This window comes from Salvelinus fontinalis, chromosome 4 (assembly GCF_029448725.1).
Source record: "Salvelinus fontinalis isolate EN_2023a chromosome 4, ASM2944872v1, whole genome shotgun sequence".
NCBI lineage: Eukaryota > Metazoa > Chordata > Actinopteri > Salmoniformes > Salmonidae > Salvelinus > Salvelinus fontinalis.
The window spans coordinates 38,518,328-38,544,979 of record NC_074668.1 but is presented as its reverse complement, the minus strand read 5'-3'; the positions used below and the strand labels follow the sequence as shown (position 1 = coordinate 38,544,979).

At 43.5% G+C, this 26,652-nt stretch overlaps 1 protein-coding gene across 1 annotated transcript; it reads right to left on the bottom strand.

The window, feature by feature from the left end:
• Nucleotides 1–1,202: 1,202 nt before the first annotated feature.
• Nucleotides 1,203–26,363, bottom strand: LOC129852871 (LETM1 domain-containing protein LETM2, mitochondrial-like; the record flags this gene model as incomplete). Its single annotated transcript, XM_055918490.1, has 10 exons — nt 1,203–2,011; nt 2,616–2,684; nt 2,843–2,932; nt 4,392–4,511; nt 4,756–5,079; nt 5,307–5,450; nt 6,773–6,916; nt 9,124–9,631; nt 9,963–10,037; nt 26,344–26,363. Coding segments are annotated over 10 exons (1,548 nt in total), but the record flags the coding sequence as incomplete, so codon positions are not given.
• Nucleotides 26,364–26,652: the final 289 nt, after the last annotated feature.

The following is a 26,652-nucleotide window of genomic DNA, read 5'->3' as shown; positions in this document are numbered from 1 at the left end:
ATGAAACATACACAGTACACATACTACATGTTTATGTGGTAAACCTTCCAAGAACCTTCTCGATCACATAATTGTGTTAACATACGTAAGCAGGATAGGTACTAGGCGTTTCACCGTCAAATAGCGGCCATCTTAAGTTCTTCGAGAACCACATCTCAAAATAAAATGTAACACTTTCTTGTGCAATTCTTTAAGAGTTCACAAACCCTGCATTTTCATGCGGTTTCACTCAAATAAACTCTTCAGACACTTCTCTAGTTTAGTTAACAGTGGGTATGGATCATTTCCAATAGCTGTCAAAGTCAAGTATTTGCTTTTAAATGTGTAAATCAAGGGTAGAAGAGCATTAACACAACATATACACTGTATAGTCCATTTGTCCCCAGACTGGCAGTTGTGTTGACTATCAGGATGTAGGTGCTCCTACAACCTCTCCTGTGTATCAGGAGTAAACGCTCTCGCTAGCTTACAATTACAGCAGCAGGTAATCAAGTGGTTAAGAGTGTCGGGCCAGAAACTGAAAGGGCGCTAGTTTGATTCCACAAGCTTACTAGGGCACATCGACAGAGGCACTTTACACTAATTGCTCCTGTAAGTCGCTCTGGATAAGAGTGTCTGCTAAATGACATTAGACCACTCAGTCATAGTGTCACGCTTCACAATACATTGCAGATACAACAGAAAATGTAACACGTGGTAATTCAAATGCAACTACCATTGTAACTACCAAGACAATTTGCCCAATTTCCTTTACACATCAATCATTGCTTATATTCCTTATTTGCAAAGACCATTTTGAGCTAAACAATTACATTCTGGTTACCAGAGTAGTTAGAGAGTAACTTCATGGTATGAAGGCAAGTTAATGTAAAGAGTTGCCCAGTCTTAGATTCCAATATTCAACAAACAAGACAAAATAAGAGGGTAAAAGTTCATAGAACTCTTTAGTTGGGAGAGCTTGAGGGCGTGGCATTACCAACATACACAGGTGTACCTTTTCTGCCAGACACGGAGAACAATTTACAGGGTATTTACAAATATACACGGGAGGGGGGGGGGGGGGGGGGTTGGTGGTGGTGGTCTACGTTAGTCTGATCCAGATCTGGAGATGAGCAGGCCAACTAAAAGAAAACACACCTTGACGAATGTTTGAAAGCCATCAGGTGACCCCTAACACACCACAGCCACACCCTGCTTTCGCCTTTGTGGTGTTTCTAGTCAAGAGGATTCAGTTTCAGCACCTAATGAATCTGAGACCAGGCTAGGTCAAAATATAACCGAAATCTGAGACCAGGCTGCATGCAACCGGAAGTGAAACAGACTGAAGTTACACCAAAACCAACCAACCAGAACACTGGGCCAAACGATACATCTTGAGAGGATGCGTCTACTCTTCAAGGACATAATATGTTACATCACTGGGTAACTGTGATCCTTAAAACAAAACGAAAAGGTAATCCCAGTTGAGGGACTTCTCTGAGTTGACGTAACAGTGTCCTGCTGAGATGGAGTGTGAAACCCAAATGGATGGAGTGCATAACATGTAAACCAAATAGATGCAGGCAAGAAGAACCAGAGACTAATCAGACAAAGCAGAGGTGGGTGTCCCGTTTTAAACACCTGCCAGCGGCCTCACTCCAGGTGTAGCCAGAGTGGTCTGATCCGGAGCAAAGTGGCATTTTAGGCAAGCGTTGTCTGCTCTAATGACATCATCTCATGTGATGATCTTATGACCTTTTCATCACACAGCGATCCCCCATTGGCTAGACAGCGAGGACGGGGGACTTGGATACAGACTCACGCCCCCTGGTCTTTGGGATAAGGAGAAGGTGTTAAGGGGGGCAGAGGGGTGATTGGGTTGACTGATCCCTCTTGATTTAGATTAGCTTGATTGATAGCCCCCCTAAACCCTGAGGACACAGGGTTGTGGGGTCCGGTCAAGCCCTTTCAGTCCTCCTCACACTCCGTTGACACTTATCTTGCTCTTCTGGGACGCCTTTGCTTCTTCAGCCTGGAGGAGAGATCAGAGGGCAAAGGTTAATTTACAAACAAATGATGAAAAAGAAACAGATGGCACTCATTGAATAACGGTGAATTTCAAACGTGGACAATAATGGAATAAAACCCGTTATGGGCGTACTGTACTTTAACGACTCATGAATCCTATATGGTTAATGAATGTGACAAGTAGGTGGATCGATGGTTAAATAGCTATGATTTCATGTGGACAGGTTTGTTTCATGTGGACAGGTTTGTTTATCTTTTAGCCCACAATGGTTCTAATCTTCCAAGAGTCCATGGTTGGTTGGTTGGGCAGATTGTTGTTGTGTGAGCGATTAGGACGTGGTGAGAGAAAGGGAGACGGTATTGGGGTTAATGTAATTACCACTAACACTAACCTTCAACCATCTCGAACCATAAATCAAGACCAAAAAGCTCATTTCATTTTTTACAAGTGATGAAGATGTTAAGTGAAGTTGTGAATAGTCATTTGCTTGCCAGCAGCCTGGCCATCTATTTACTACGGCTACTCTGTCATTTCTAGCACGGCCATCTAGTCACTACAGTGATGCTCCCTGTGGGTATCACATGACTGAGGGTCAAAGGTCGCTGACCTGAACAATCTGGGCAGGGGTGGGAGGTTTGTCTGAGACGATGGCAGCCGGGTCTCTAACCTCTTCCACCTGGAGGAACAGAAACACACACCAGAAATGAGGACTTTCTTTACCAACACCACAGGTCATCCCGGAGAAGATACTGGACTGGTCAGTCTTTGACCACAACCCGTTTATCTACTCTACTGAGCATTCTGTGACCGGGTTGTGTGTGTCTGCGTACTAACCAGCATGTCTTTGATGACCAGAGCTGCGTCCACTAGTAAGTCTGAGGAGGAGGCTGTTGTTCCCTGTGGGGTCTCAGCTAGAGTGGCCTTCTGAAACATACAACACAATGTTACATTATCAACATACATACTTAAGACAGTTCTGTTAAGACCTCTCGGTTTAACAAAACACACACAATGACCTCCCTGAAAACAAAAACACACAGAAACGGAATGATCCAGCCAGTTATGTAAGCAGTGGTGATGCCTTCTACAGAGTGTCCTGAGACTGGTGTAAAAGCCACAGAGAGAGTTGGCAGCAGGAACATACTTCAGATGGCTGACCTGCATTTCTATATCACTACGCTCAAGAGTTGGAGAATAAACCAGGTCTCCATGGTCTGATGGTCAAGCCTTAGTTCTGAGGGAAACCTGTGTTTCTGTGAGAATCACTGGAGGCAGGAGCCCTTGACCACAGACCTAGAATCAGATCACCCTTCCCAGATACGAACTGATCCGGTTTGGGGGGGGGGGGGGGGGTCTTACCTCTAGTATGGTTACAGGGGGTAAGAAAATGTAGTCTATTTCAAAAGAACAGAATACTCTGCGTTGTCCTTACGTTAGGTCCAGAACTAGCTATGCCATATGGCTGTGGGCTACACTAGTTCATTTGGCAGACAAGATTTGCTTAGAATTCCTTGGCATTATTTTATAGTATGAAGAATACAATTGAACAAACTGAATAAAATAGAAAGGATATTTTCTCCAAACGATTTGAGGGAGTGTGGTTAACAAAGAAACAGGTCCTCCAATATGCTTAATTTAGAGTTATTTACGCAACTTTAGTTGCGAAACAAAATGTTGGGCTATATGTTTTGATTTTTAATACATTCTAAGGCTGCATGATGAGACTAATGCTGACTTGAAAAAAGCATCATGAAAGGCATGGGCCCTTTGGTTTTTTGCACAGGCTGCACACACACTTCATCATTCTCTTATTCACAATTTGACAAGCACTTGATAATACCTCAAATTTCCCGGCAACATTCCCTTTGTGTGATATTGTCCCCCATCAGACTATTCTTGATTTATTCTTGTCTTTACATATACTAAATAAGATATGTATGAAATTTGTTTTGATAGAGAATGGCCAATTATCATGCACCTGTCTCGATAAATGTCATCTATGCACTTAAACAGGGAATGGACGACGTATTTCCCGTGGTTCATTTTCATGCCAGCCAGGTAGGCTATACTCCTGCTGTAAGGGGAAGAAATGTGCTTAACATTAGGAAAGTTGAGAAATAGTAGGGCTAGCCTATAGAAAGCCGATGGGGTCCTATTTTTAATAGAGGCCATCAAAACTCTTGTTTTCTCACGCAATTGCATAGCCTATAGAAATGTAGTGCAACATGAGCTTGTGTTTGATTACATTTGCAATGATGTCAGAGTGACTTAGAGGGACAGAGTTCTGAGTACCAGGCAATTAGCAAGTTTGGTAGGCTACTAATGACCATCAGCAGCATCAGTGCTTGGAGAAGCGCTAGGTACAGGGGGTATGATGTCTTACCTCTAGTTTGGGTACAGGGGGTATGACGGGTATAATGGGTTTGACGTCAGTCAAGTACATAGCTCTGGAAAGCAGCAGCAGAGAGGGAGGGACGTTCTCCTTCAAGTGCAGGTCCAACCACTGGAACAGACAGAGGTTACAGGTCAGAGGCCACTGAAGAAGCTAATCCTTTTTCGTCCCTAATGGCACAAGAGGGGGCCATTTTGGACGCATCCCTTATAATACAATAAATAGATTGAATCCTTTAGTGGCTTGACATAACGCATCTTTAACAAGGTGGGCTATACGTTTTGATTTTTAATATATTCTAAGGCAGCATGATGCAACTAATGATGATGACTTGTTCACAAGTTGAGTGTCTGACCTGTTGCATCTGCTGGCGTAGCTGGTCAGTGGTCAGACCCAGTGACCTCATGCCTCTGCTACGACACGCTGCCTGCAGCTCTGACACACTCAAAGCAGGCACACCCTCAGCAGCGATCACCTCATCGTCTGCTTTGATGGTTCTCAGCTGCATCATCAGCTGGAAGCGGAGCAGGTTATTGGTTCCTATGGGCTGGAGCTCCAGCAGCTTACACAGGGCCACCAGCTGGGGGCGCTCTAGATGCTCCAGCGTCAATTCGTCTTCAAACAGCTTGGAGAACTTAACGATGTCCTTAGTGGTGGGCTGCTCCCCTGTGTGACGCACCTGGAGATGACACAGGGAGCACAGGGGTTAGTTAAAGCAGTCTGGGGACTTGGGAGACAGACTTGGGAAGGACACATGGGCACGTGAAGGTTATCACGTTGACTATTATCAGGTCTGTATGAACTTAGACGACCAGGGCTAGATAAACAACAGGATGAAAACTTGAAACACTTATGACATTATGAATCAGAGGTGTGGATGCAAGCTTTGCCCCCTGGCTAAATTACCTTCTGTACGTAGGTGGAGAAGCGCTGCGTCTCGTCCTCTGTCAGAGCCTTGGTCTTGTTCCTCTTGGCCATTTCTGCTATGGTCTCCTGGAGGAATTTAGCCAGCTCCAGCTTAGCAGCCAGACCCTTCTTCTGCTTCTCTTCCTTAAAGAGAGAAAAAAGGCAGAAAAAGAGAGGGAGAAGTCATTTCTCAAATGGTCCGTATGCATAAACTAGTATTAGCTACTTGCGATTGGGTTTAGAAATAGATTAAGTTAAAAAAAGAGCCTCATCACATTCTATGAAGTTGCTAGGTAATGTTAAAGAGGGTCTATTTGAAAACAAACTTTCAAAGTGCTCCAGTTGGCTAATGGTGGTCACTACCCTTGCTTTCTGTAGGTATCCCAATGGCCATGATGTGAGCGGCCAGGTCAGGCACCTCTGTTGTACAGGAGCACGAGGACATAAAAGCCATTCAGCCATGAGTGACCTACAACTAGCCAGGGCCCGGTTTCCCAAAAGCATCTTAAGGCAAAGTTCATCGTTACAACCTTCGTAGGAGCATCGTTAAATCTCAGAGCGGTTTCCCAAAACAATTAACGTTGTGCTTGAAAACGCTCGTAATCTAACGCCTGCCTTTCGTAGAACAGCTTATTGCCCTCCCGCGTCACCTTATACACAGAAGATCTCCGCTAAACATAAACCGTGATTCTATCTTCTCTGACCGCAGATTACTTCAGAACAAAGTGGACTACAAATAAAGTTGCCAATGTCTTTTCAATTGATACAAACAAGTGACGTATAAAAAATACGCTTCAAATCATTTTGAAATACATTGTGGTCCTTCGAGTTCTACTTTTCTACTTGCAGTAATTTGTCTCAACATATTTCATGTGTGATAAGGCATTTTTATTGGGTAAGCATTAGAATAAGTCGCCTCATGAAATAGCCTTCAGGTTATTAAAGAAATTATACTCAGTGGGGTGATATGTGAGAGTTGTGTCTATTTTGATTACCTTACATTATGTGTAATAAATGGTGTATGTTCATGTTCACAGAGCTCTCTTGTAAATAAGACCCCGGTCTCAATGGTGACCCACCCTGGCCACCAAAAAATAAATACAAATATATTTGTAGCCATAGTTGCTAATGTCTCTAGGAGCTGATCCGTGTGCTTTTGTCTCCTTTATCTGCATAAGTCCCTGGTTTGAATCCAGGCTGTATCACATAGGGTGGCGCACAATTGGCCCAGCGTCGTCCGGGTTTGACCGGGGTAGGTCGTCATTGTAAATAAGAATATATTGTTAACCGACTTGTCTGGTTAAAAAATAAAAAATAATATTACAGAAAAACAGACTCCAAGCATATCATGACTAGATCAGCGCAGATGAAGGAGAGGAGACAAGGAAGCAAGTTTAGACCATTGAGACGCAGTCAGTCATCAACAAGTCAGGGACATTAACATTGCAACAGTGTGAAGAACGTGCCTTCTTGGTCTCGGTCTCAAAAGTGGAGGGCAGCATCTCAGGGAAGAGCTTGAGGAAGACAGGAAGCAGGAACTCCATGAAGGGAACGATGATGAAGACCATGAAGGGCAGCAGGCGGAACAGGTCAGCACATGTCCTCATCAGCTGGAGAGAAAACGAAGGGTTAGCAAAGCAAACAGGTATCACACAACATCAAAGGAGAGGAGAGAGAATACAAATATGGCAGATTACATATGTAGGCTACAGTCTATTGGTATTATAGAAAGATGCAGTGATGCAATGCGAGTTTTGCCCTGTCATTGCACCAACACCTATAGAAATAGAATGCCAACACCCAAGTACAAAGTCGATCCCAAACATTTTGAAATGTGACCGACAAAACAATGTTTTCTTAAAAAATGTTCTCTTTGAACAAACAAAACCAATGACTGTGGCCACATCTTAGGTGACACTCCCATCTGATTCTTGTTGATTTTATATACTCTAGTCCATCTGATTCACAGGACCTTGTTCCTTTTATGAGCAAGGTCCAAAGACTGGCACAATACCTCAGCTAACCCTTCATGGACGGTAGACTAACACAATACACTATATATCTCAGCTAACCGTTAGTCGAAAGATTCAAGGAATTTAGCACACTTATGAGCAAGGGTGAAAGACGCAAACAGAAGTCTGTATGTCTGATCGTTTAGTTCATTTTATGAGCTGAATGGGGGTGAAGGACGTTAGGTGAAGCAACATATGATGAAAGTTCTGTTCATTCTATGAACTGAACAGAGTGAAGGATATAAGTGAAACTCCATCTGAAACACTGTCCTGGTTATTTCACATAAGCAGGATAGTGAAACTGTACGTATGATAACGGATAAAGTTTGTCGGATCAGGATAGTGAAGAAAAAGTCAGCCTATTTGCAACGCACCTTCTTGTTAGTGCATTTCCATTTTCGTGTGTTGCACTTGCATTCAGTAGTCTATGAAATCACATAAAGGCATAAATGCATGAAAGTGTGTATTCTTATTTAAAATGTATGTAGTTCTGTCCTCGTAATGTACTCGTCTAGGTCATGTATTACGTCATGTTTTATGAGGATCCCAGGGAGAGTAGCAATTTAATGAATAGAAAGAGACATCAGTTACAAAACAACTAAAAGTGTAATGACATTTGGCAATGATCATTAGGCACACAACACTTAAGCCTGAATAGCTGCGCCCACTGCTGTACCTCATCTATGTCTCGTCTGCGTCTCGTCCGGTGCAACTTATCAAAGCATAACACAATTTGAGAGGGTGTATTGCCCGTTTTCAAGTTCAGCTGACCTGCGGTAATGTTAAATAATGATGTCATTGCCTATAGTTTTCTTAATTATTGTAATAGGCTGACGTTTTACAGATACAGCAAACCCCACTATTTATTTTGCTGGGACGTCATACCGGATCAGATTACTTTCACTCCTGGCCTTAAGCCACAACACAAGAAGGAATCCCCCTTGACCCACCATGGGCAACACCATGTTAGCATTCTGTCCCTCCGTCTCTGGCAGACTACTAGCACTGCCAGTCCCTTTCTAAAATAGACCCGGTGCTGAGTAAAGCTCTACCATGGCATTCAAACAGCAAGGGTCACACGGCGGTGTGTTTGGATGTGTGCATGTGTTATTGCGCCCATCTTGTATCAGAGGCAATAGGGTAGATACATCCTTTCAATCAGCCTTACTGATAAACATGGAGCGTGAAGTCAACTGAGGGTGTGTGTGTGTTTGTTTGACGTACTGTATCTACATGCCTGCGACCCGACGTGTACTGCGTTTCATTCATCAATCCGCCGTATTTGCTGATAACCCCGTTTGCTTAATTGGCCTGTGTATCACCAGACAGCCTGTTAGAGAGACAGTTCGGTACACCATCCACATGAATGTCCTTTTTTCAGATAGCAGATTAACCACAACACTGCCACTGTGGCAGGCAGCGTTCTGAAATGTTTATAATCTAAGGGCCAGATTAGGTGACTCAGACCCAAGATTAATTCAGTTTTGTTCTTAGACTGAGGGTTAAACTACAATACCTCACGACATGTGGTTTTACTCCTTCGGTTGTGTTCAATAGGCACAACGAGAGAAAACATGAACACACAAATGAGCAACATTGTTATTGGGTCAATAAGTTCAAAAGGTAGGAACTTGTTCTTTTCAAAACATCCTGAGATTTGGAGGTGATCAGATGATCATTAGTTCCCGGTACTCCTTACTACACATCAAAGAGTATTCCTATAAATCCTGCCCTCTACCCTGTTATTTACTCCTTAAGGAACAGGTTAAACACAGAGCGAACTCAGCCTACACTTCCTGACTTACCCGTCTCCTCTCCCTGCGTGAGAGCAGTTGTCCGTGCAGCAGTCTCCACACCATCCTCCCTGCGATCTTGGTATCGATCCCCAGCAGCCTGAAGCCGTTGTAGTAGTGTTTCAGCTCATCCACTATCCTCTGGCCAATAGATTTCCTTACTACCTGGACCGTAGGGGCAGCTGCAGCCGCAACAGTGGTAGCAGCAGGGGGAGCAGGGGCTGGAGGTTGGGGTGCAGGGGGGTCATTCTTAGGGGTCCCTGGGTGGTCATCCTGGGCTGGGGTGGCAGGGGCCTTGGTGTCCTGCAGCCAGACACATGAGCTGTGCAGAGATCTGGCCAGCAGGGTGGTATTGTGGTTCTTGAAACCGTGGAGCCGAACACAGTGAGGGTAGTCAGACCTGGAATGCCTGAGGGAGGGTAAGGACGACAGGGAGCTGGGAAGGTCCAGGTTGTGATGGACGTAAGCGGTGGAGGTGAGAGGGCAGCAGCTGTGCCTCTTAGACAGCAGGTAAGATCCCCTAGAGACAGAACACATATATACATCAGTATTGTCAGCGGCTGCCTGGTCATATTTGACATATCCTTACTCTTTCACTACAGCAGTCAGCCAGGCACACAGCTGTTCTAATGTAAACTAGACCAATGGTGTGTGTTGTGCCACCTATGGCATTTACAGACCAGACTAGCTTGTTTAAATAACCAACTCTTCCAAATGAATTCCTAGAGTTAAATGCCTGATTTAACTAGCAGGGATCTTGTGGACACCTACAGTGGTGTCCCCACTGTGTGGTTGATGTAAATGCAGGCCTAAATGGTTTCTAATATAGAGCTGGTGACCTGGTCTCCTACCTTGATCTTGTTACTGCCAGAAGCACCTGTGCACTGAACACTGCCATTGTTGTTATACCGGCAGATCGAGGTCTCCTGTAGGGTGAACAATAAGATCAGTGAAATACATTACTAGAAATAAATTAATACATACTGTAACTTGACAATTTTCTAGTACTGGTGGATGACTAGTGTCAAGATATTTTATTTCAAACCGTCGTTCGGTATGATAAGATTTAATGTTAACGATGCTGATTACAGACAGTACTGTATCTCATTAGCTAGCTAAATAGCTAACATCTGCAGTCTTGAGAGATTGAACCTTTGGTTTGACAATAGAACACTTAAAATATCTGATGAGTTATCAAACCGAGGAACATACAGAGATAATGCATGTTCCTAGAGCAAACACGACAACTGAAAACGGAAGTTGATTGACGAACTTTGCTAGCTTACCTCGAACGTCAAATTGTTCTCGAGAGAGCTATGCTATGGCTGCCGACAGGGCGTCGTAAAGCTTGTCTAAAAGAGCAAAATAGTAACGTTACAATCCATTCACAGTTGTGTGCTGATTGAAGATGTGCGACGAAAATCAAGACTGATGAGATAATAAACCCATTTCCGACGTTATTATTACTAGTATTCCTTTGAGAAACGTCGTGTACCCTTTTGACCAACTTTGCCTATTTGGTACAGTGACCTAACGCTGCTCCCGGGTCGTCACCAGTTAAATTAACAGTCATAATTATGGCTAAATCCCGCCCATTTCTACAATTTATCTTCTTAAGACCTGATTTTAAAACCTAACCTTCACCACACTGCTAACCTTACGCCTAACCTTAAATTAACACCAGTTTTGACTTTGTAGCAATATTATCTAGTGGAAACCCTGCTACTTCACTGAAAAGGTTATTGTAAGTCACACCGGGCGCGTTCAAGCGGATAGCTTTTGTGAAGTCGGTGACTTCTTTGGTATTATTGCGGGCAGCCAACAAAAAACATAAGTGCATGCCGCCACCTACTGTATTGGCTGTGTATCAGCCTGCTATTCTGTAGTTTGAATTCGTTACACTTGGTGAAAAAAATTGCCCCTGTAACTAACCCTGCACACATTAAAACCTCACAACTATGGCCCTATCTGATCCTACTCCAGGCCAGCAGCCAGGGAGGACGAGACCCTATTGTTCAAAACATTTTGTACCACTTCTGTAGGTCAAATATCATACACCCAACTACTTCTGCAGCTGCCACCACAACATCTATCATCAGTGATTTACGTTCCATTCCTGCAGTACAATTGACAACTATGGCCATAAACGCACCCCAAAAAATACCTTACTGAAGCTCGTTATTCACATGTTATTCTTATCACTCTCTATTGGCCTCGGCCTACTCACTGAGACCATTTTCCTCTACTACTCTTCTCTTCACTGCCTCATGCATACAACACCTTCTGCACTACTCTGATCCTGGCAACCTCAACCTGCACCATGGATACCCCTACAGCTTAAACACACAACTTTTCCAACCGATACTACACATTCCTTTGTCTCATGTTCTCCTGCCTACTTCTCACATCTAGAAATCTCCCTCCTACACACTGCTGCCACATGACCATAAGCCTGACACCTAAATCTCTGTAATGGCTTCGGGACAAAAGCTCTCATGGTATAACTGACACATACCAACTTGACTTTATCTGGTAAAGTAACTGCATCAAAACTCAGTAGTACAGACAGTGTATTCGCTGTTTCACCACTTTCTACACCGGGTCCGCGTCGCACCAAACGGCGGGCGTCAGAGACACTTGAAATCTTCAACTTCAGTTGATCATCATCGACACTTAACGCCACTCCAGTTATCACTCCTTTCAACGGCGCCCTGCTCCAGAGAGGAAAGCAAGTCACAGTTCTTGTCCCCAGTTGCATGGTACGGAGTCACTTTCACTGACCCAACATATCACAACCTGCTCCCCACAAACCTGACACCACATACGGATCTGCCAGAAGGCAAGGATCCATTCTCTCCAAAAACCTCATTCCCACTGGGCCAGAATCATCTTTGTCATCACCAGGATGAGGCTCATACTCTGCTGTCTTCACCGCACCTGCCACCGCAGTTAATTCATCCTCACTCTCGTCACGTTCAATTTTCTTCTGTAGCTCTACCACAAGTTCTGTGTGATCCACCACTCCATATTCACTGAAAACATGTTCCACTTTTCTCTATTTTTTTCCAGTCCGCCATCGTACCCCCACCTCATGGCCACACCGGCAGCCATCTCCAAAGTCAGTGACCGATGCCTTTAAAAGTTTGTTGCATTATAGGGATAAAAATGTTCCTACTAGAGCCTACATGTCTACTGCAGGAACTTTACAAAAATCATGTGATCAAAAGTCATGAACCTGACTACAAGTTTCTGCAGTTGTTCATCACCAACTTCCTCCTGCAGCCTTGCCTGCATTGTGGGAGGCTCTATTGTCAACCAATCATTAGGGTGTTTTTTTTACTCACGCAAAGGTGGCCAAAGACATGACTAAAACAGGAACCAACTTCATGTATACAGTGGATAGCCTATATACAAATTAATGTGATATTTGAAGCTCTCTCTCAGTAATTGATTTTACAATGACCACATTATATTTCAGTTTGTGAGTGTGTGATATGGGGGGTTGGAGCCATGTTTATTTAAGCTTTATAAAGAAAAACTTTTATAAACAATGGTAACACTGCCATGTTTTTTCTTTTTTTTTCTTTTTAGAGGTGGATCAGCTTAATATTGCGGAAAGAATGTTGCTTCCAATTTAATTGTCTGCATCATTTCCAATCCCCCATATTGTTTTGGTAAATATATATATCCATACACGTATGTGTAACCGATGTGAAATGGCTAGCTAGTTAGCGGTGGTGCGCGCTAATAGCCTTTCAAACGGTGACGTCACTCGCTTTGAGACCTTGAAGTAGTGGCTTTTGTGGAGCGATGGGTAACGATGCTTCGTGGGTGACTGTTGTTGATGTGTGCAGAGGGTCCCTGGTTCTCGCCCGGGGCGGGGCGACTAAAGTTATACTGTTACATATGCATACATATACACATATATACATACACATACCTATATAGACATACATACTTTTTTAAAGAATATACCTTTATTATTATTCCCCGCAAACCCTACCACCGATCCCCCAATTGGAGTAAACTAATAAACACTTCTGCTTTTACCTTCAATTTATACATCTTATACACATTTTACAGACACAGTCTACTTTACAATAGTTCTCTCTTGTTTGTTCTTAGTCCTTCCTCTATTTCTGATGTCCATCCAGCTTGATTTCCACTTGTAACTGTGCTATTTCACAAAAGCTCCGAACCTATACACATTTCACAGATCCCGTATGCCCTACATTGTTTATCTTGTTATTAGTCCCACCCTTTAGCTCCACTCAACCCTTCCCATCTATCTTCCAACATCATCCATTTCAGATTTTTATTTGCCATATATTTTTCAACTGTGCTGTGATGCTTCACAAAAGATTTGAACCTTCCTATTCTCATAGCTTCTACAGATTGTAAATTAAAAATAAACATTTTTGCTAAAATAATAATTATATTATTGATTGATTGACTATGGCTTTTCAAATCCCCCAGTATTGCTATCTGTAGCGTTAGTTCTAGGCAAATGTTGCAATTCTTCAGCCATTCCTGGACCTGTGACCAAAAACGACATATGGACAATACCAAAATAAATTATCTAATGACTCTGCCTGCTCACAGCAGAATCTGCAGAGCTGGGAAGATTGTATACCCCATATATATAACATTCTATTAGTTGCAAGAATTATGTATAGTAATTTAAATTGAAAAATTCGAAGTTTTGAATCCGGCGTTGTTTTGCGTATCAATTCATAAACCATGTGCCATGGAATGGGTACATCGAAAATCTCTTCCCAACTATTTTGCAATTTATATATGGCACAGCTGTCAGTTTTTTGGTCCTTAAATTAAATTGGTATATGTTTTTATTTATCACACTTTTCTTTAACCATTTATGTTCTTTAATATAGGGCCGACATACAAGTTCCTTACTTGTTTCCCCTTCTACTTGCCTCTTCCACTTTTGTGGTAATGCTGCAATTAATTGGTTGTAATTTTGGGTAGAGCAGACATTTCCATATGTCTGTGTTAGCTGCATGTGTGACATAACTCCACCAGTCCTATTTATGATATCATTCACTAAAATTATACCTTTTTTAAAATTTTATTTGATAAATACAGTTTTTTTATCAATTACTATATTTGAATTTAACCACAATATTTGTTGTACTATTTGTTCTGTCCTTTCAGGTGGATTAAACTGAAATTGCAACCAACTTTCTAAGGCTTGTTTAAAAAATTAAGATATTTTGGAGATTATTTCCTTTTCAAACAACCGAAAGTGAGCAGGTGTAATCTGAATAAAGGGAAAAGGCCCTTATTGAACATAGGGTGAGACATTCGTACCAATTTACTAGAGAACCAGTTTGGATTTAAGTATAACTTTTCTATGACTGATGGCTTTAGTGAGAGGTCTAATGCTTTAATATTTAATAATTTCTGCACTCCGAATTCATATTCGTTATATAAATAGGCCCTTTTAATTTTATCTGGCTTGCCGTTCCAAATCAAATTTAATATTTTTGTTCATATAATTTAAAAAGCAGGTCACTAGGTGTAGGCAAAACCATAAGCAAATATGTAAACTGTGATATGACTAAAGAGTTAATCAGGGTGGTTTTTCCACAAATAGACAGGTATTTTCCTTTCCATGGTAGCAAGATCTTATCTATTTTTGCTAACTTTCAAAAAAAAAATATTGGAGTGAGATCATTTCTTTCTTTTGGGATTTGTATACCGAGTATGTCCACGTCTCCTTCAGACTATTTAATTGGTAAACTACATGGTAATGTAAAATGTGATTTTTATAGTGATCCAATACGTAATATGGTACATTTATCATAATTTGGTTTTAATCCAGAGAGGATAGAAAAGGTATCTAGATCCTCTAAGAGGCTGTGGAGAGACTCTAGTTGTGGTTTTAAAAGAAAACATGAATCATCAGCGTACAATTACACCTTAGTTTTTAAGCCACGGATTTCTAATCAATCCCTTAATATTAATGTTTGATCTAATTTTAACAGCTAACATTTCGATGGCAATAATAAATAGATATGCCGATAGTGGACAACCTTGTTTTACTCCTCTAGATAGTTTTTAAACTTTCTGAGATGTAGCCATTATTTACTATTTTACACCTAGGGTTACTATACATAATTTTAACCCATTTTATAAGAGATTCCCCAAAATTGAAATATTCTAGGCATTTATATATAAATTCCAGTCGTACTTTATTAAAAGCCTTTTCAAAATCAGCTATGAAAACCAGGCCTGGTGTCCCCGATATTTCATAGTGTTCTATTGTTTCCTGTCACGTTCCTGACCTGTTTTCTCTTGTTTTATATGTCTTTATTGGTCAGGGCGTGAGTGTTGGGTGGGCAGTCTATGTTTTCTATTTCTATGTGGGGTTTTGTGTTCAGCCTGGTATGATTCTCAATTAGAGACAGGTGTGTATCGTTTGTCTCTGATTGAGAGTCATACTAAGGCAGCCAGGGTTTCACTGGTGTTTTGTGGGTGTTTGTTTCCTGTGTTAGCGTTTGGGCCACACAGGACTGTTGCAGGTTAGTCACGTTTGTTGTTTTGTTAATTTGTAGTGTTTGTTGGTTTGCCATTAAAGTCATGAATACCTCCTACTCCGCATCTTGGTCCGATCCATGCTCCTCCTCGTCTGAGGAGGAGAACGAGATTGACAGCCGTTACAGAAACACCCACCAAACCAGGACCAAGCGGATTGGAGAAGGACGGCAAGAACAAAAGCAATGGAGAGAAGAGGAATGGACATGGGAGCAAATATTCAACGGAGAAGGACCCTGGGCTAAGGTGGGAGAGAATCGCCGCTCTCGGGAGGAGAAGGAGGCAGCCACAGCCCAGGAGCGCTGGTATGAGGAGGCAGCACGTAAGAGAGGCTGGAAGCCCGAGAGGCTCACCCCAAAATTTCTTGGGGGGGGGGGGGGGGGGGGCTAAAGGGGAGTGTGGCGAAGCCGGGTTGGTTACCTGAGCCAACTCCCCGGGCTTACCGTGGAGTGAGAGGGCGTCGTACTGGTCAGACACCGTGTTATGCGGTAAAGCGCACGGTGTCCCCAGTACGCGTGCTTAGCCCAGTGCGGGCTATTCCACCTTGCCGCACTGGGAGGGCTAGGTTGGGCATCGAGCCGGATGTCATGAAGCCGGCCCAACGTATCTGGCCTCCAGTATGTCTCCTCGGGCCGGCGTACATGGCACCAGCCTTACAGGTGGTGTCCCCGGTTCGCCTGCATAGCCCAGTGCGGGCTATTCCACCTCGCCGCACTGGCAGGGCTACGGGGACCATTCAACCTGGCAGGGTTGGGGAGGCTCGGTGCTCAAGAGCACGTGTCCTCCTTCACGGTCCGGTATATCCGGCGCCACCTTCCCACCCCAGCTCAGTACCACCAGTGCCTACACAACGCACCAGGCTTCCAGTGCATCACCAGAGCCCTGTTCCTCCTCCCCGCACTCGCCCTGAGGTGCGTGCCCTCAGCCCGGTACCTCCAGTTCCGGCACCACGCATCAGGCCTATAGTGCGTCTCAGCCGGCCAGAGTCTGCCGTCTGCCCAGCGGGGCCTGAACTGCCCGTCTGCCCAGCGGCGCCTGAACTGCCCGTCTGCCCAGCGGCGCCTGAACTGCCCGTCTGCCCAGCGGCGCCTGAACTGCCCGTCTGCCCAGCGGCGCCTGAACTGCCCGTCTGCCCAGCGGCGCCTGAACTGCCCGTCTGCCCAGCGGCGCCTGAACTGCCCGTCTGCCCAGCGGCGCCTGAACTGCCCGTCTGCCCAGCGCCGTCTGAGCCATCCGTCTGCCCAGCGCCGTCTGAGCCATCCGTCTGCCCAGCGCCGTCTGAGCCATCCGTCTGCCCAGCGCCGTCTGAGCCATCCGTCTGCCCAGCGCCGTCTGAGCCATCCGTCTGCCCAGCGCCGTCTGAGCCATCCGTCTGCCCAGCGCCGTCTGAGCCATCCGTCTGCCCAGCGCCGTCTGAGCCATCCGTCTGCCCAGCGCCGTCTGAGCCATCCGGCCGCCAGAGACGCCCGCCAGTCAGGAGCCGCCAGAGACGCCCGCCAGTCAGGAGCCGCCAGAGACGCCCGCCAGTCAGGAGCCGCCAGAGACGCCCGCCAGTCAGGAGCCGCCAGAGACGCCCGCCAGTCAGGAGCCGCCAGAGACGCCCGCCAGTCAGGAGCCGCCAGAGACGCCCGCCAGTCAGGAGACGCCCGCCAGTCAGGAGCCGCCCGCCAGTCAGGAGCCGCCCGCCAGTCATGAGCCGCCCTCCAGTCATGAGCCGCCCTCCAGTCATGAGCCGCCCTCCAGTCATGAGCCGCCCTCCAGTCATGAGCCGCCCTCCAGTCATGAGCCGCCACTCAGTCATGAGCTGCCACTCAGTCCTGAGCTGCCGCCCCATATCCCGGAGCTGCCGCTCCTTATCCCGGAGCTGCTGCCTCTTATCCCGGAGCTGCTGGCCCTTATCCCGATGCTGCCCCTTCATTTAGGTGGGTTGAGTTGGAGGGTGGTCATTGGGAGGGGGATACGGAAGCGGGGAGTGACTATGGTGGGGTGGGGACTTCGCCCAGAGCCTGAGCCACCACCGTGGTCAGATGCCCACCCAGACCCTCCCCTAGACTTTGTGCTGGTGCGCCCGGAGTTCGCACCTTAAGGGGGGGTTATGTCACGTTCCTGACCTGTTTTATATGTCTTTATTCGTCAGGGTGTGAGTGTTGGGTGGGCAGTCTATGTTTTCTATTTCTATGTGGGGTTTTGTGTTCGGCCTGGTATGATTCTCAATTAGAGACAGGTGTGTATCGTTTGTCTCTGATTGAGAGTCATATTAAGGCAGCCAGGGTTTCACTGGTGTTTTGTGGGTGTTTGTTTCCTGTGTTAGCGTTTGGGCCACACAGGACTGTTGCAGGTTAGTCACGTTTGTTGTTTTGTTAATTTGTAGTGTTTGTTGGTTTGCCATTAAAGTCATGAATACCTCCTACTCCGCATCTTGGACCGATCCATGCTCCTCCTCGTCTGAGGAGGAGAACGACATTGACAGCCGTTACATTTCCAGTACTTGTCTTATATTATCTCCAATGTATCGTCCATGTAAAAAACCTGTCTGATTAGGATGAATAATATCTGACAATACTTTTTTTATTTTGCTAGGATTTTTGCATCACAACACTGAAGTGTAAGAGGTCTCCAATTTTTTAAATGGACTGGATCTTTATATATACCACTTGGGTCCTGTTTCAGTAATAATGATATCAGACCTTCTTGTTGCGTGTCTGATAATCTACCATTTATATAGGAGTGATTAAAACAAGCTAATAATGGTCCTTTGAGTATATCAAACAAAGTTTTGTATACTTCCACTGGTATGCCATCCAGCCCTGGAGTTTTCCCATCCTTAAAGGCCCCAATTGCATCAAGCAGTTCCTCCTCTGTAATTTGGCCTTCACATGAGTCTTTCTGTACAGATGTTAATTTTACATTATTATTAGGGAAAAAATCCATTCAAGTAGTTTCAGTTAGTGGAGATGGAGGAGCCTGAAACGAAAACATATTCTTAAAGTACTTTACTTCCTCTTTCAAAATATAATTTGGTGAATCATGCGTGACTCTATCATTTTTAACAAGTTTTAATACATCTTTTTGGTAGCATTTCTATATTGAAGATTGAAAAAGAATTTGGTGCATTTTTCCCCATATTCCATCCAGTTCGCTTTATTTTTATAATATTTTAGACTGGATCTTTCTTGAATAAGTTCCTCCATTTCTTTTTGTTTTTCCTCTAACTTATTCTGTGCCTCTATGGTACCGTTCTTATTGTTATCTAACTGTACTGTTAGTCCTTCAATTTCCTTTGTTAATATGGAGTCTTTTGATCTTAATTGCTTTTGTTTTATAGATGAGTATTGAATTGCATTGCCTCTAAAGGCACACTTAAGTGTCCCATACAATACGGGGATCTTCTGTATTTATGTTATGTCTGAAAAAGTCAGTTATAAATTCTAAACAATTTATCATCTAGTAGGCTTTGATTAAATGTCCAATATCCTCGCCCACGTGGAAATTCTGTAAGAGTAATATATATGCCAATTATGTGATGATCCGACCGCATTCTGTCCCTCATCAACACTTTTTAAACTTTTGGTGCCAGAGAATGGTATAAGAAAGTGGTCAAGACGACTAGCTTGATTAAGCCTCCGCCATGTATATCTCACTAGGTCAGGGTATTTAAGTCTCCATATATCCACTAATTCCAATATCCATGACATTCATGATTTCCTTAAGTGCCTGAGGGTGATAGTTTGTAGTGTGATTTCCTTTCCGGTCCATAGAGGTATTTAAGACCGTATTAAAATCTCCCACTATAATAATAGAGTCTAGTGTTGCTTGTAGAGTTGATAAATTCTTACATATATTTTCAAAGAAGCTTAGATCATCATTATTCGGACCGTATAGGTTAATAAGCCATTTCTGTTTATTGTCCAATAACATATTTAAAATAATCCATCTACCTTGAGGATCTGTTGAATGGGTTTCCTGTAAACAATAGATATTATAATCCTTCTCTTTTAGCCAGGTAAATACTGATCGTCTTTTCTTATCTGCTAAGCCATTACAATTGTAACTGGCTATACTTATTTCACCACTTACCATAATGAGACACAACTTTCAATTATTTTTATCAAAATATATGTTTGTAAACGTAACATTAAAAAGTAATATGATGATTGAGTGTTTATATGAGCCCAACTGCCATGTTGATCTGAGCTTTGCTGTTGGAAAACCACATTAGTGTCCGACTTTCGAATATGGTGTAATTGCATTCTGCAATTCGGTACATTTCCTGTTCCCTGATATCAGGAAATGCCCACTGATACTTGCCATTGGTCAGTTCCAGTGTTATGAGACTGATGGTTTGTTGATGATGGTTTGTTTACATAACAGGATAGGATAACTAGCGTGGCAGGTTAGGATAATTAACATGGCAGGTTAGGTGAATTAGTGTTGCAGGTTAGGAAAGATTAGGAAAAGGGTTAGGCTTAGCTACAATGCTGCAGTTGTCAACAACTGTTGTCCCCGATGCGAAAGAAACGGCCACCAACCAATGTCGAGCATCAATAGGTATAAATTGACATCAAGAAGCGCCTGATATCAGAAAACACGCCTAATTGCGATCTGCAATTACGCCCTTCTCCCATTTTCAGCTGTTGGAGATGCACCTCCCCCGAAATCACTCCTCGACTTTTGTCTACAGTCAGTTGCTTTTTCCTTACCACTGAAACACGCCCACAGACTTGATTGTTGTTGACATACAGTACTAGATCAGATGAGGATGGGCTTGTTTGACAGAGCTGAGCACCAATAGATGAAGTAAAACATTTTCTAGCGGGAATTAATCCGCTTAAAGGAAATAACCACTCACTTGATTAACCTAATGTAGCAGGCATAAAATAGCATTTTATTGACAATCAACTTACCTGGAAAATGCAATTGCACCATCGATAAATAAATAACAATAAACTTATCACAAACAATCCGTGTGCCCTCTCACAGTGGCAACTACACTGAGTATACCAAACATTAGGAACGCCTTCCTTATAATGAATTGCACCCCCTTTGGCCCTCAGAACAGCCTCAATTGGTCGGGGCATGGCCTCTACATGGTGTCGAAAGCGTTCTACAGGGATGCTGGCACATGTTGACTCCAAATCTTCCCACAGTTGTGTCAAGTTGGCTGGATGTCCTTTGGGTGATGGACCATTCTCGATACACACGGGAAACTGTTGAGCATGAAAAACCCAGCAGTGTTGCAGTTCTTGACACAAACCGGTGGGCCTGGTACCTACTACCATACCACGTTCAAAGGCACTTACATTTTTTGTCTTGCCCATTCACCCTCTGAATTGCACACATACACAATCCATGTCTCAATTGTCTCAATGTTTAAAAATCATTCTTTAACCGGTCTCCTCCCTTTCATCTACACTGATTGAAGTGAATTTAAGAAGTGACATCAATACGGAATCACAGCTGTCACCTGGTCAGTCTACATCATGGAAAGAGCAGGTGACCTTAATGTTTTGTATATTCAGTGTATGTGATTCCCATAAAAAGTGTCAGAGTTCCAGAGTTTAAAAACATTTCACTGCAGGTATCATAAAAGTGCCCCATCAATGCAAAGGAGAACGAGAACTTTAGTAATCCAATGTGGAGTCTTGAGTGGAGGTAAGTTTCATTCACAATGCATTGCAAAGAGGATGATGCTATTAATGCATTTCCTTGTACATACTGGCACAGATTCCAGCTGCTCTTGTCCGAAAACACATACAAACATGAAGTTCCCCTGCTCATTCATCTATAAGACAATTTCTCTCAATGCATATTCAATAGACTGAGTGCAGTGTTCCAGTCCAGACGAGAAATGTATAATTTCTATGGTTAACAAAAAGGTGAAATAATTGATACTGGTCGCGGTTCCAGGCCGAATACATGCATTGCATCAACCAATGGTTGTGTCCTGCCAATTTGGTCCTGCCGAACATACCTACACGTACGCTACGGTCACAAGATGCAGGCCTCCATATTGTCCCTAGAATTTCTAAACAAACTGCTGGAGGCAGGGCTTTCTCCTATAGAGCTCAATTTCTGTGGAATGGTGTGCCTATCCATGTGAGAGACGCAGATTCGTTCTCGACTTTTAAGTCTTTACTGAAGACTCAGCTCTTCAGGAGGTCCTATGATTGAGTGTAGTCTGGCCCAGGGGTGCGAAAGTGAACGGCAAGGCACTGGAGCGACGAAACACCCTTGCTGTCTCTGCCTGGCCGGCTCCCCTCTCTCCACTGGGATTCTCTGCCTCTGACCCTATTACGGGGGCTGAGTCACTGGCTTACTAGTGCTCTTCCATGCCGTCCCTAGGCATGGAAGTGCGTCACTTGAGTGGGTTGAGTCACTGACGTGATCTTCCTGTCCGATTTTGCGCCCCCTCAGGCTCGTGCGGTGGAGGAGATCTTCATGGGCTATACTCAATCTTGTCTCAGGGTAGTACATTGGTGGTCTTTTGATCTCCCTCTTGTGGTGTGGGGGCTGGGCTTTGGAAAAGTGGGTGTGGTTATATCCTGCCTGGTTGGCCCTGTCCGGGGTTATCGTCGGACGGGACCACAGTGTCCCCTGATCCCATCCGTCTCAGCCTCCAGTATCTATGCTGCAATAGTCTAGGTGCCGGGGGGCTAGGGTCAGTCTGTTATATCTGGTGTAATTCTCCTGTCTTATCTGGTGTCCTGTGTGAATTTAAGTTTGCTCCCTCTAATTCTCTCTCTCTCTCCCTCTCTCCTAGGACCTGAGCCCTAGGACCATGCCTCAGGACTACCTGGCTTGATGACTCCTGGCAGTCCCCAGTCCACCTGGTCGTGCTGCTGCTCCAGTTTCAACTGTTCTGTCTGCGGCTATAGAACCCTGGCCTGTTCCCCGGATGTGCTACCTTGTCCCGGACCTGCTGTTTTCGTCTCTCTCTCCCTACCACACCTGCTGTCTCGACTTCTGAATGCTCAGCTATGAAAAGCCAACTGACATTTACTCCTGAGGTACTGACCTGTTGCACCCTCTACAACCACTGTGATTACTATTTGACCCTGCGGGTCATCTATGAACATTTGAACATTTTGAAGAACAATCTGGCCTTAATAATGGCCATGTACTCTTATAATCTCCACCAGGTACAGCCAGAAGAGGACTGGCCAGTTTTTCCTAGCCAACGTGCTTCTACATCTGCATTGCTTGCTGTCTGGAGTTTTAGGCTGGGTTTCTGTAAATCCCTTTGTGACATCTGCTGATGTAAAAAGGGCTTTATAAATACATTTGATTGATTGATTGTGTGCCAAATCATCGTCTGAGCAGTTGGGCATCAGATTGCTATATCATATGGGTCGTGTTCCCCTGCTCAGACGTTGCATGCATCAGCCAATGGTTGATACTGTAGTTTCAAAGACAAAAGTGAACAACAATTTTTATGAAATGCGACAGTACGGCTATATTACATTTTGTGAGAGAAAAAAATAGCAAAAAACTTGTTTACCGAAAAATATTCTGAAATAGTCAAATAAACTCTTGACATGGTGTAAAGTATTCATTTTGGGATGTTTGTGTGGGTTTTTATTGTATGAAGGTGAGTGAATGTGCTTTAAAAAGTGGTAATATGTATTGATTGTGTTCAATATACTAGGCCCATAGATGGTTTAAAAGGATAATTCACCCAAATTACTAAATAACACATTGGTTTCTGTTCCCTGTAAGCAGTCTATGGACAAGGTATGACAGCAATCCATTGGTTTCCACATGCTAACGTTTTAGCATTTGTGGCACAAATCCCATTCAAGTCATGGGACGGATGCAAGCATTTATCTAAAATTGATTGTGAAGCTCAGCAAAGTCACTTATAGATGTTTTGAATAAGATGCGGGAAAAATGCTAATATCAGTCCCATGGCTTAAATGGGATTTGTGCCACAAATGCTAAATCATGGAAACAGTGCCAGGGAAACAAAACCAAAGTATGGATTGCTGTCATGCTTTGTCCATAGATTGCTTATAGCGCAATTAAACCAATGTAATTTTCTAATTTGGGTGAACTATCACTTTAAAATGGATGGCCACACTGTAATATGGAAGGATGGGTCTCAAAGGCTCCATCTAGCGTAGAAGACTTGAAGAAATCCCAAATGATACTTCATGTAAACACAGATGGTTGTTAAAAAAGCAACCGTCTAAGAGCTGTAAAAAGTTAAATTACACTGAACTAAAATATGTATGTAACATGTAAAAAGTATTGATCCCATGACCTGAAATAAAAGATCCCAGAAATGTTCCATAAGCACAAAAAGCTTATTACTCTCAAACGTTGTGCACAAATCTGTATACGTCCACTTAGTGAGCATTTCTCCTTTGCCAAGATAATACATCCATTTGACAGGTGTGGCATATCAATAATCTGATTAAACAGCATGATAATTACACAGGTGCACCTTGTGCTGTGCTGGGGTCAATTAAAGGCCACTCTAAAATGTGCAGTTGTCACACAACACAATGCCACAGATGTCTCAAGTTGAGGGAGCACGCAATTGGCATGCTAACTGCAAGAATGTCCACCAGAGCTGTTGCCAAAGAATTAAATGTTTATTTCTCTACCATAAACCTCCAACGTCTGTTTGTTTTAGAGAATTTGGCAGTAGTCCAACCGGCCTCACAATCGCAGACCACGTCTATTGCGTCGTGTGGGCGAGCGGTTTGCTGATGTCAACGTTGTGAACAGTGCCAGCCCCATGGTGGTGGTGGGGTTATGGTATGGGCAGGCATAAGCTATGGACAACGAACATAATTGCATTTTATCAATGGCAATTTGAATGCAAGCAAATACCGTGACGAGATCCTGAGACCCTTTGTGAGGCCCATTTTTTAAGGTATCTGTGACCAACAGATGCACATCTGTACTCCCAGTGATGTGAAATCTATAGATTAGTGTCGAATTTATTTATTTAAATTGACTGATTTCCTCATATGAACTGTAACTCAGTAAAATCAATGAATGCATGGCATGTTGCGTTTATATTTGTGTTCAGTATATAATAAACATTTTACCATTTACTTTGGTCGTGACTTTACAATAACGTCATAGAAACTAAACTACAGATGCATTATGCACATTGTAGTGTTTCTCTTCTTGTCCGCAACATGGCACTCTAGGCTAAGCAATGAATGGCTATGGTTAGAACTTTCGATATATCCACAAATGGAAATCTCAAACGTTTATAGCGTCCTCGCTCCTCGTCTCCTTCTCAAGACCCATTGGATGAGAAAGCAAGAAGTCCCTCCCTCTAAATATATCCAATGGGGAAAGGAGAGGAAGCGAGGAGTACGTAATCAGAGATTTCAACGAAAGGAGATAGTGATCCTAATGGGCAATGCCTGGAAAACAGTCATAACGACTCACCAGCAGAATGTCGAACAATCGCGTTCACTTTCTATGGTGCGTCACGCGGTTGCTAAACTAATCGTAACGCAATTCCTCCTTAACTTGCCTATTTTCCTCGAAAGTACGCAATGTCACGATTCCAACGCTATACGATATTGGAGACAACAAGTTAATTATCTCATATCTCGGAAAAGATTTGCAATGTTGTACTTCTTGTTGAAATTCATGCTAATGGTGTTTTTTTGAGCTGGCGCTCAACTGACTCCTTGAAGGAGAGTTCTAATTGTCCCAGAATCGTCCAGAATGCAACGCGCGGCCCATTGACGACGGGTTGGCAACGCACATAAGGGGCCTTAATACGATACCAATAGTTTCCCATCTCCTCACAAGTATATCTTCACAATGGCTGCGGACGTATCAAACCGGAAAAAAACAGAAGTGGTGAAATGACATCGGAAATTTACGGAGTTATGATTTAAACACGGTATTTTAGTCGTATTTCTGTACTACTTTAAACTGAGCATACAGTACATCGTTGACATGGCAGGAAAGCGGCGGACACTACCGTCTTGGATGGCGAGGAAGGATGAGGACAGAGTGAAAGATAAGGAGACACTGAAGAGGATAACTTCAGGCAAGAGAACAAGGAGGAAACGAGTTGAAAGGTGGGCAGTGTAGTTTCATCAAAGGACAAAGTAACCTGATATTCTTGAGATATGAAATAATACCTATACTATAGGAGGGCAGTGCCCTTACGAAAAACATTGCCGTCAGAATCAGTGGCGGTCAGACAGTGCCGTTTAAGATGAGGACGTTTTTTGTTTTTTTCATGAACATGGCTTTATTTCTATTACAGCATATTGGACGACTCATTCATATTCCATTCACCCAGTTCAATGTTACAGCGATAGGTTTCGGCTACTACATGATACTCGAATTTGCCCTATACCCATCTGTGAGGTTGCTACAACATAGCCTATGAATTAAAGTTGACAACATAGGTGCACACAGGTCACCTCTTTGCTTGTGGATTCAATGCACAACACATCAGCTGTATGTGACCAGGCGAAAAAAACTTTCCAAGCCAAACCCCTATACACATCCTACATCGTTGTCACCATATTAGCTGGAGTATATTAGCTAAAGTAACGTCATAGTCAGCATAGCTAATGGAACTAATTTGTTAGTAAACCCGCTACAATCATACAGTAATGGTACAGTCAGTAAGCAGTTACATCGGCGGGCCCTGGTGGCAATAATTTATAATACCAAAAGCTTAACTGTTACCTTGACTTGGACGAGTTCCAGTGTTGTGTTGGAAAGCAGGTTGTTTCAGTAGGCTAAACTAGCTTGCTGCATTTGCTAGCTAAGTGAAACTGAAAGTGGAAAAAATGACAATCCCCCTCTATATATTTCTCTCTTGCTTCTCCTTCATTTTGGAAGAAATGTATTTGTTAAAAACTGTTGTCTTTCTCTCTTTGAGTCAACTACTCACCACATTTTATACACTGCAGTGCTAGCTAGCTGTAGTTTATGCTTTCAGTACTAGATTAAATATTAGATTTTTTGATTGGGTGGACAACATGTCAGTTCATA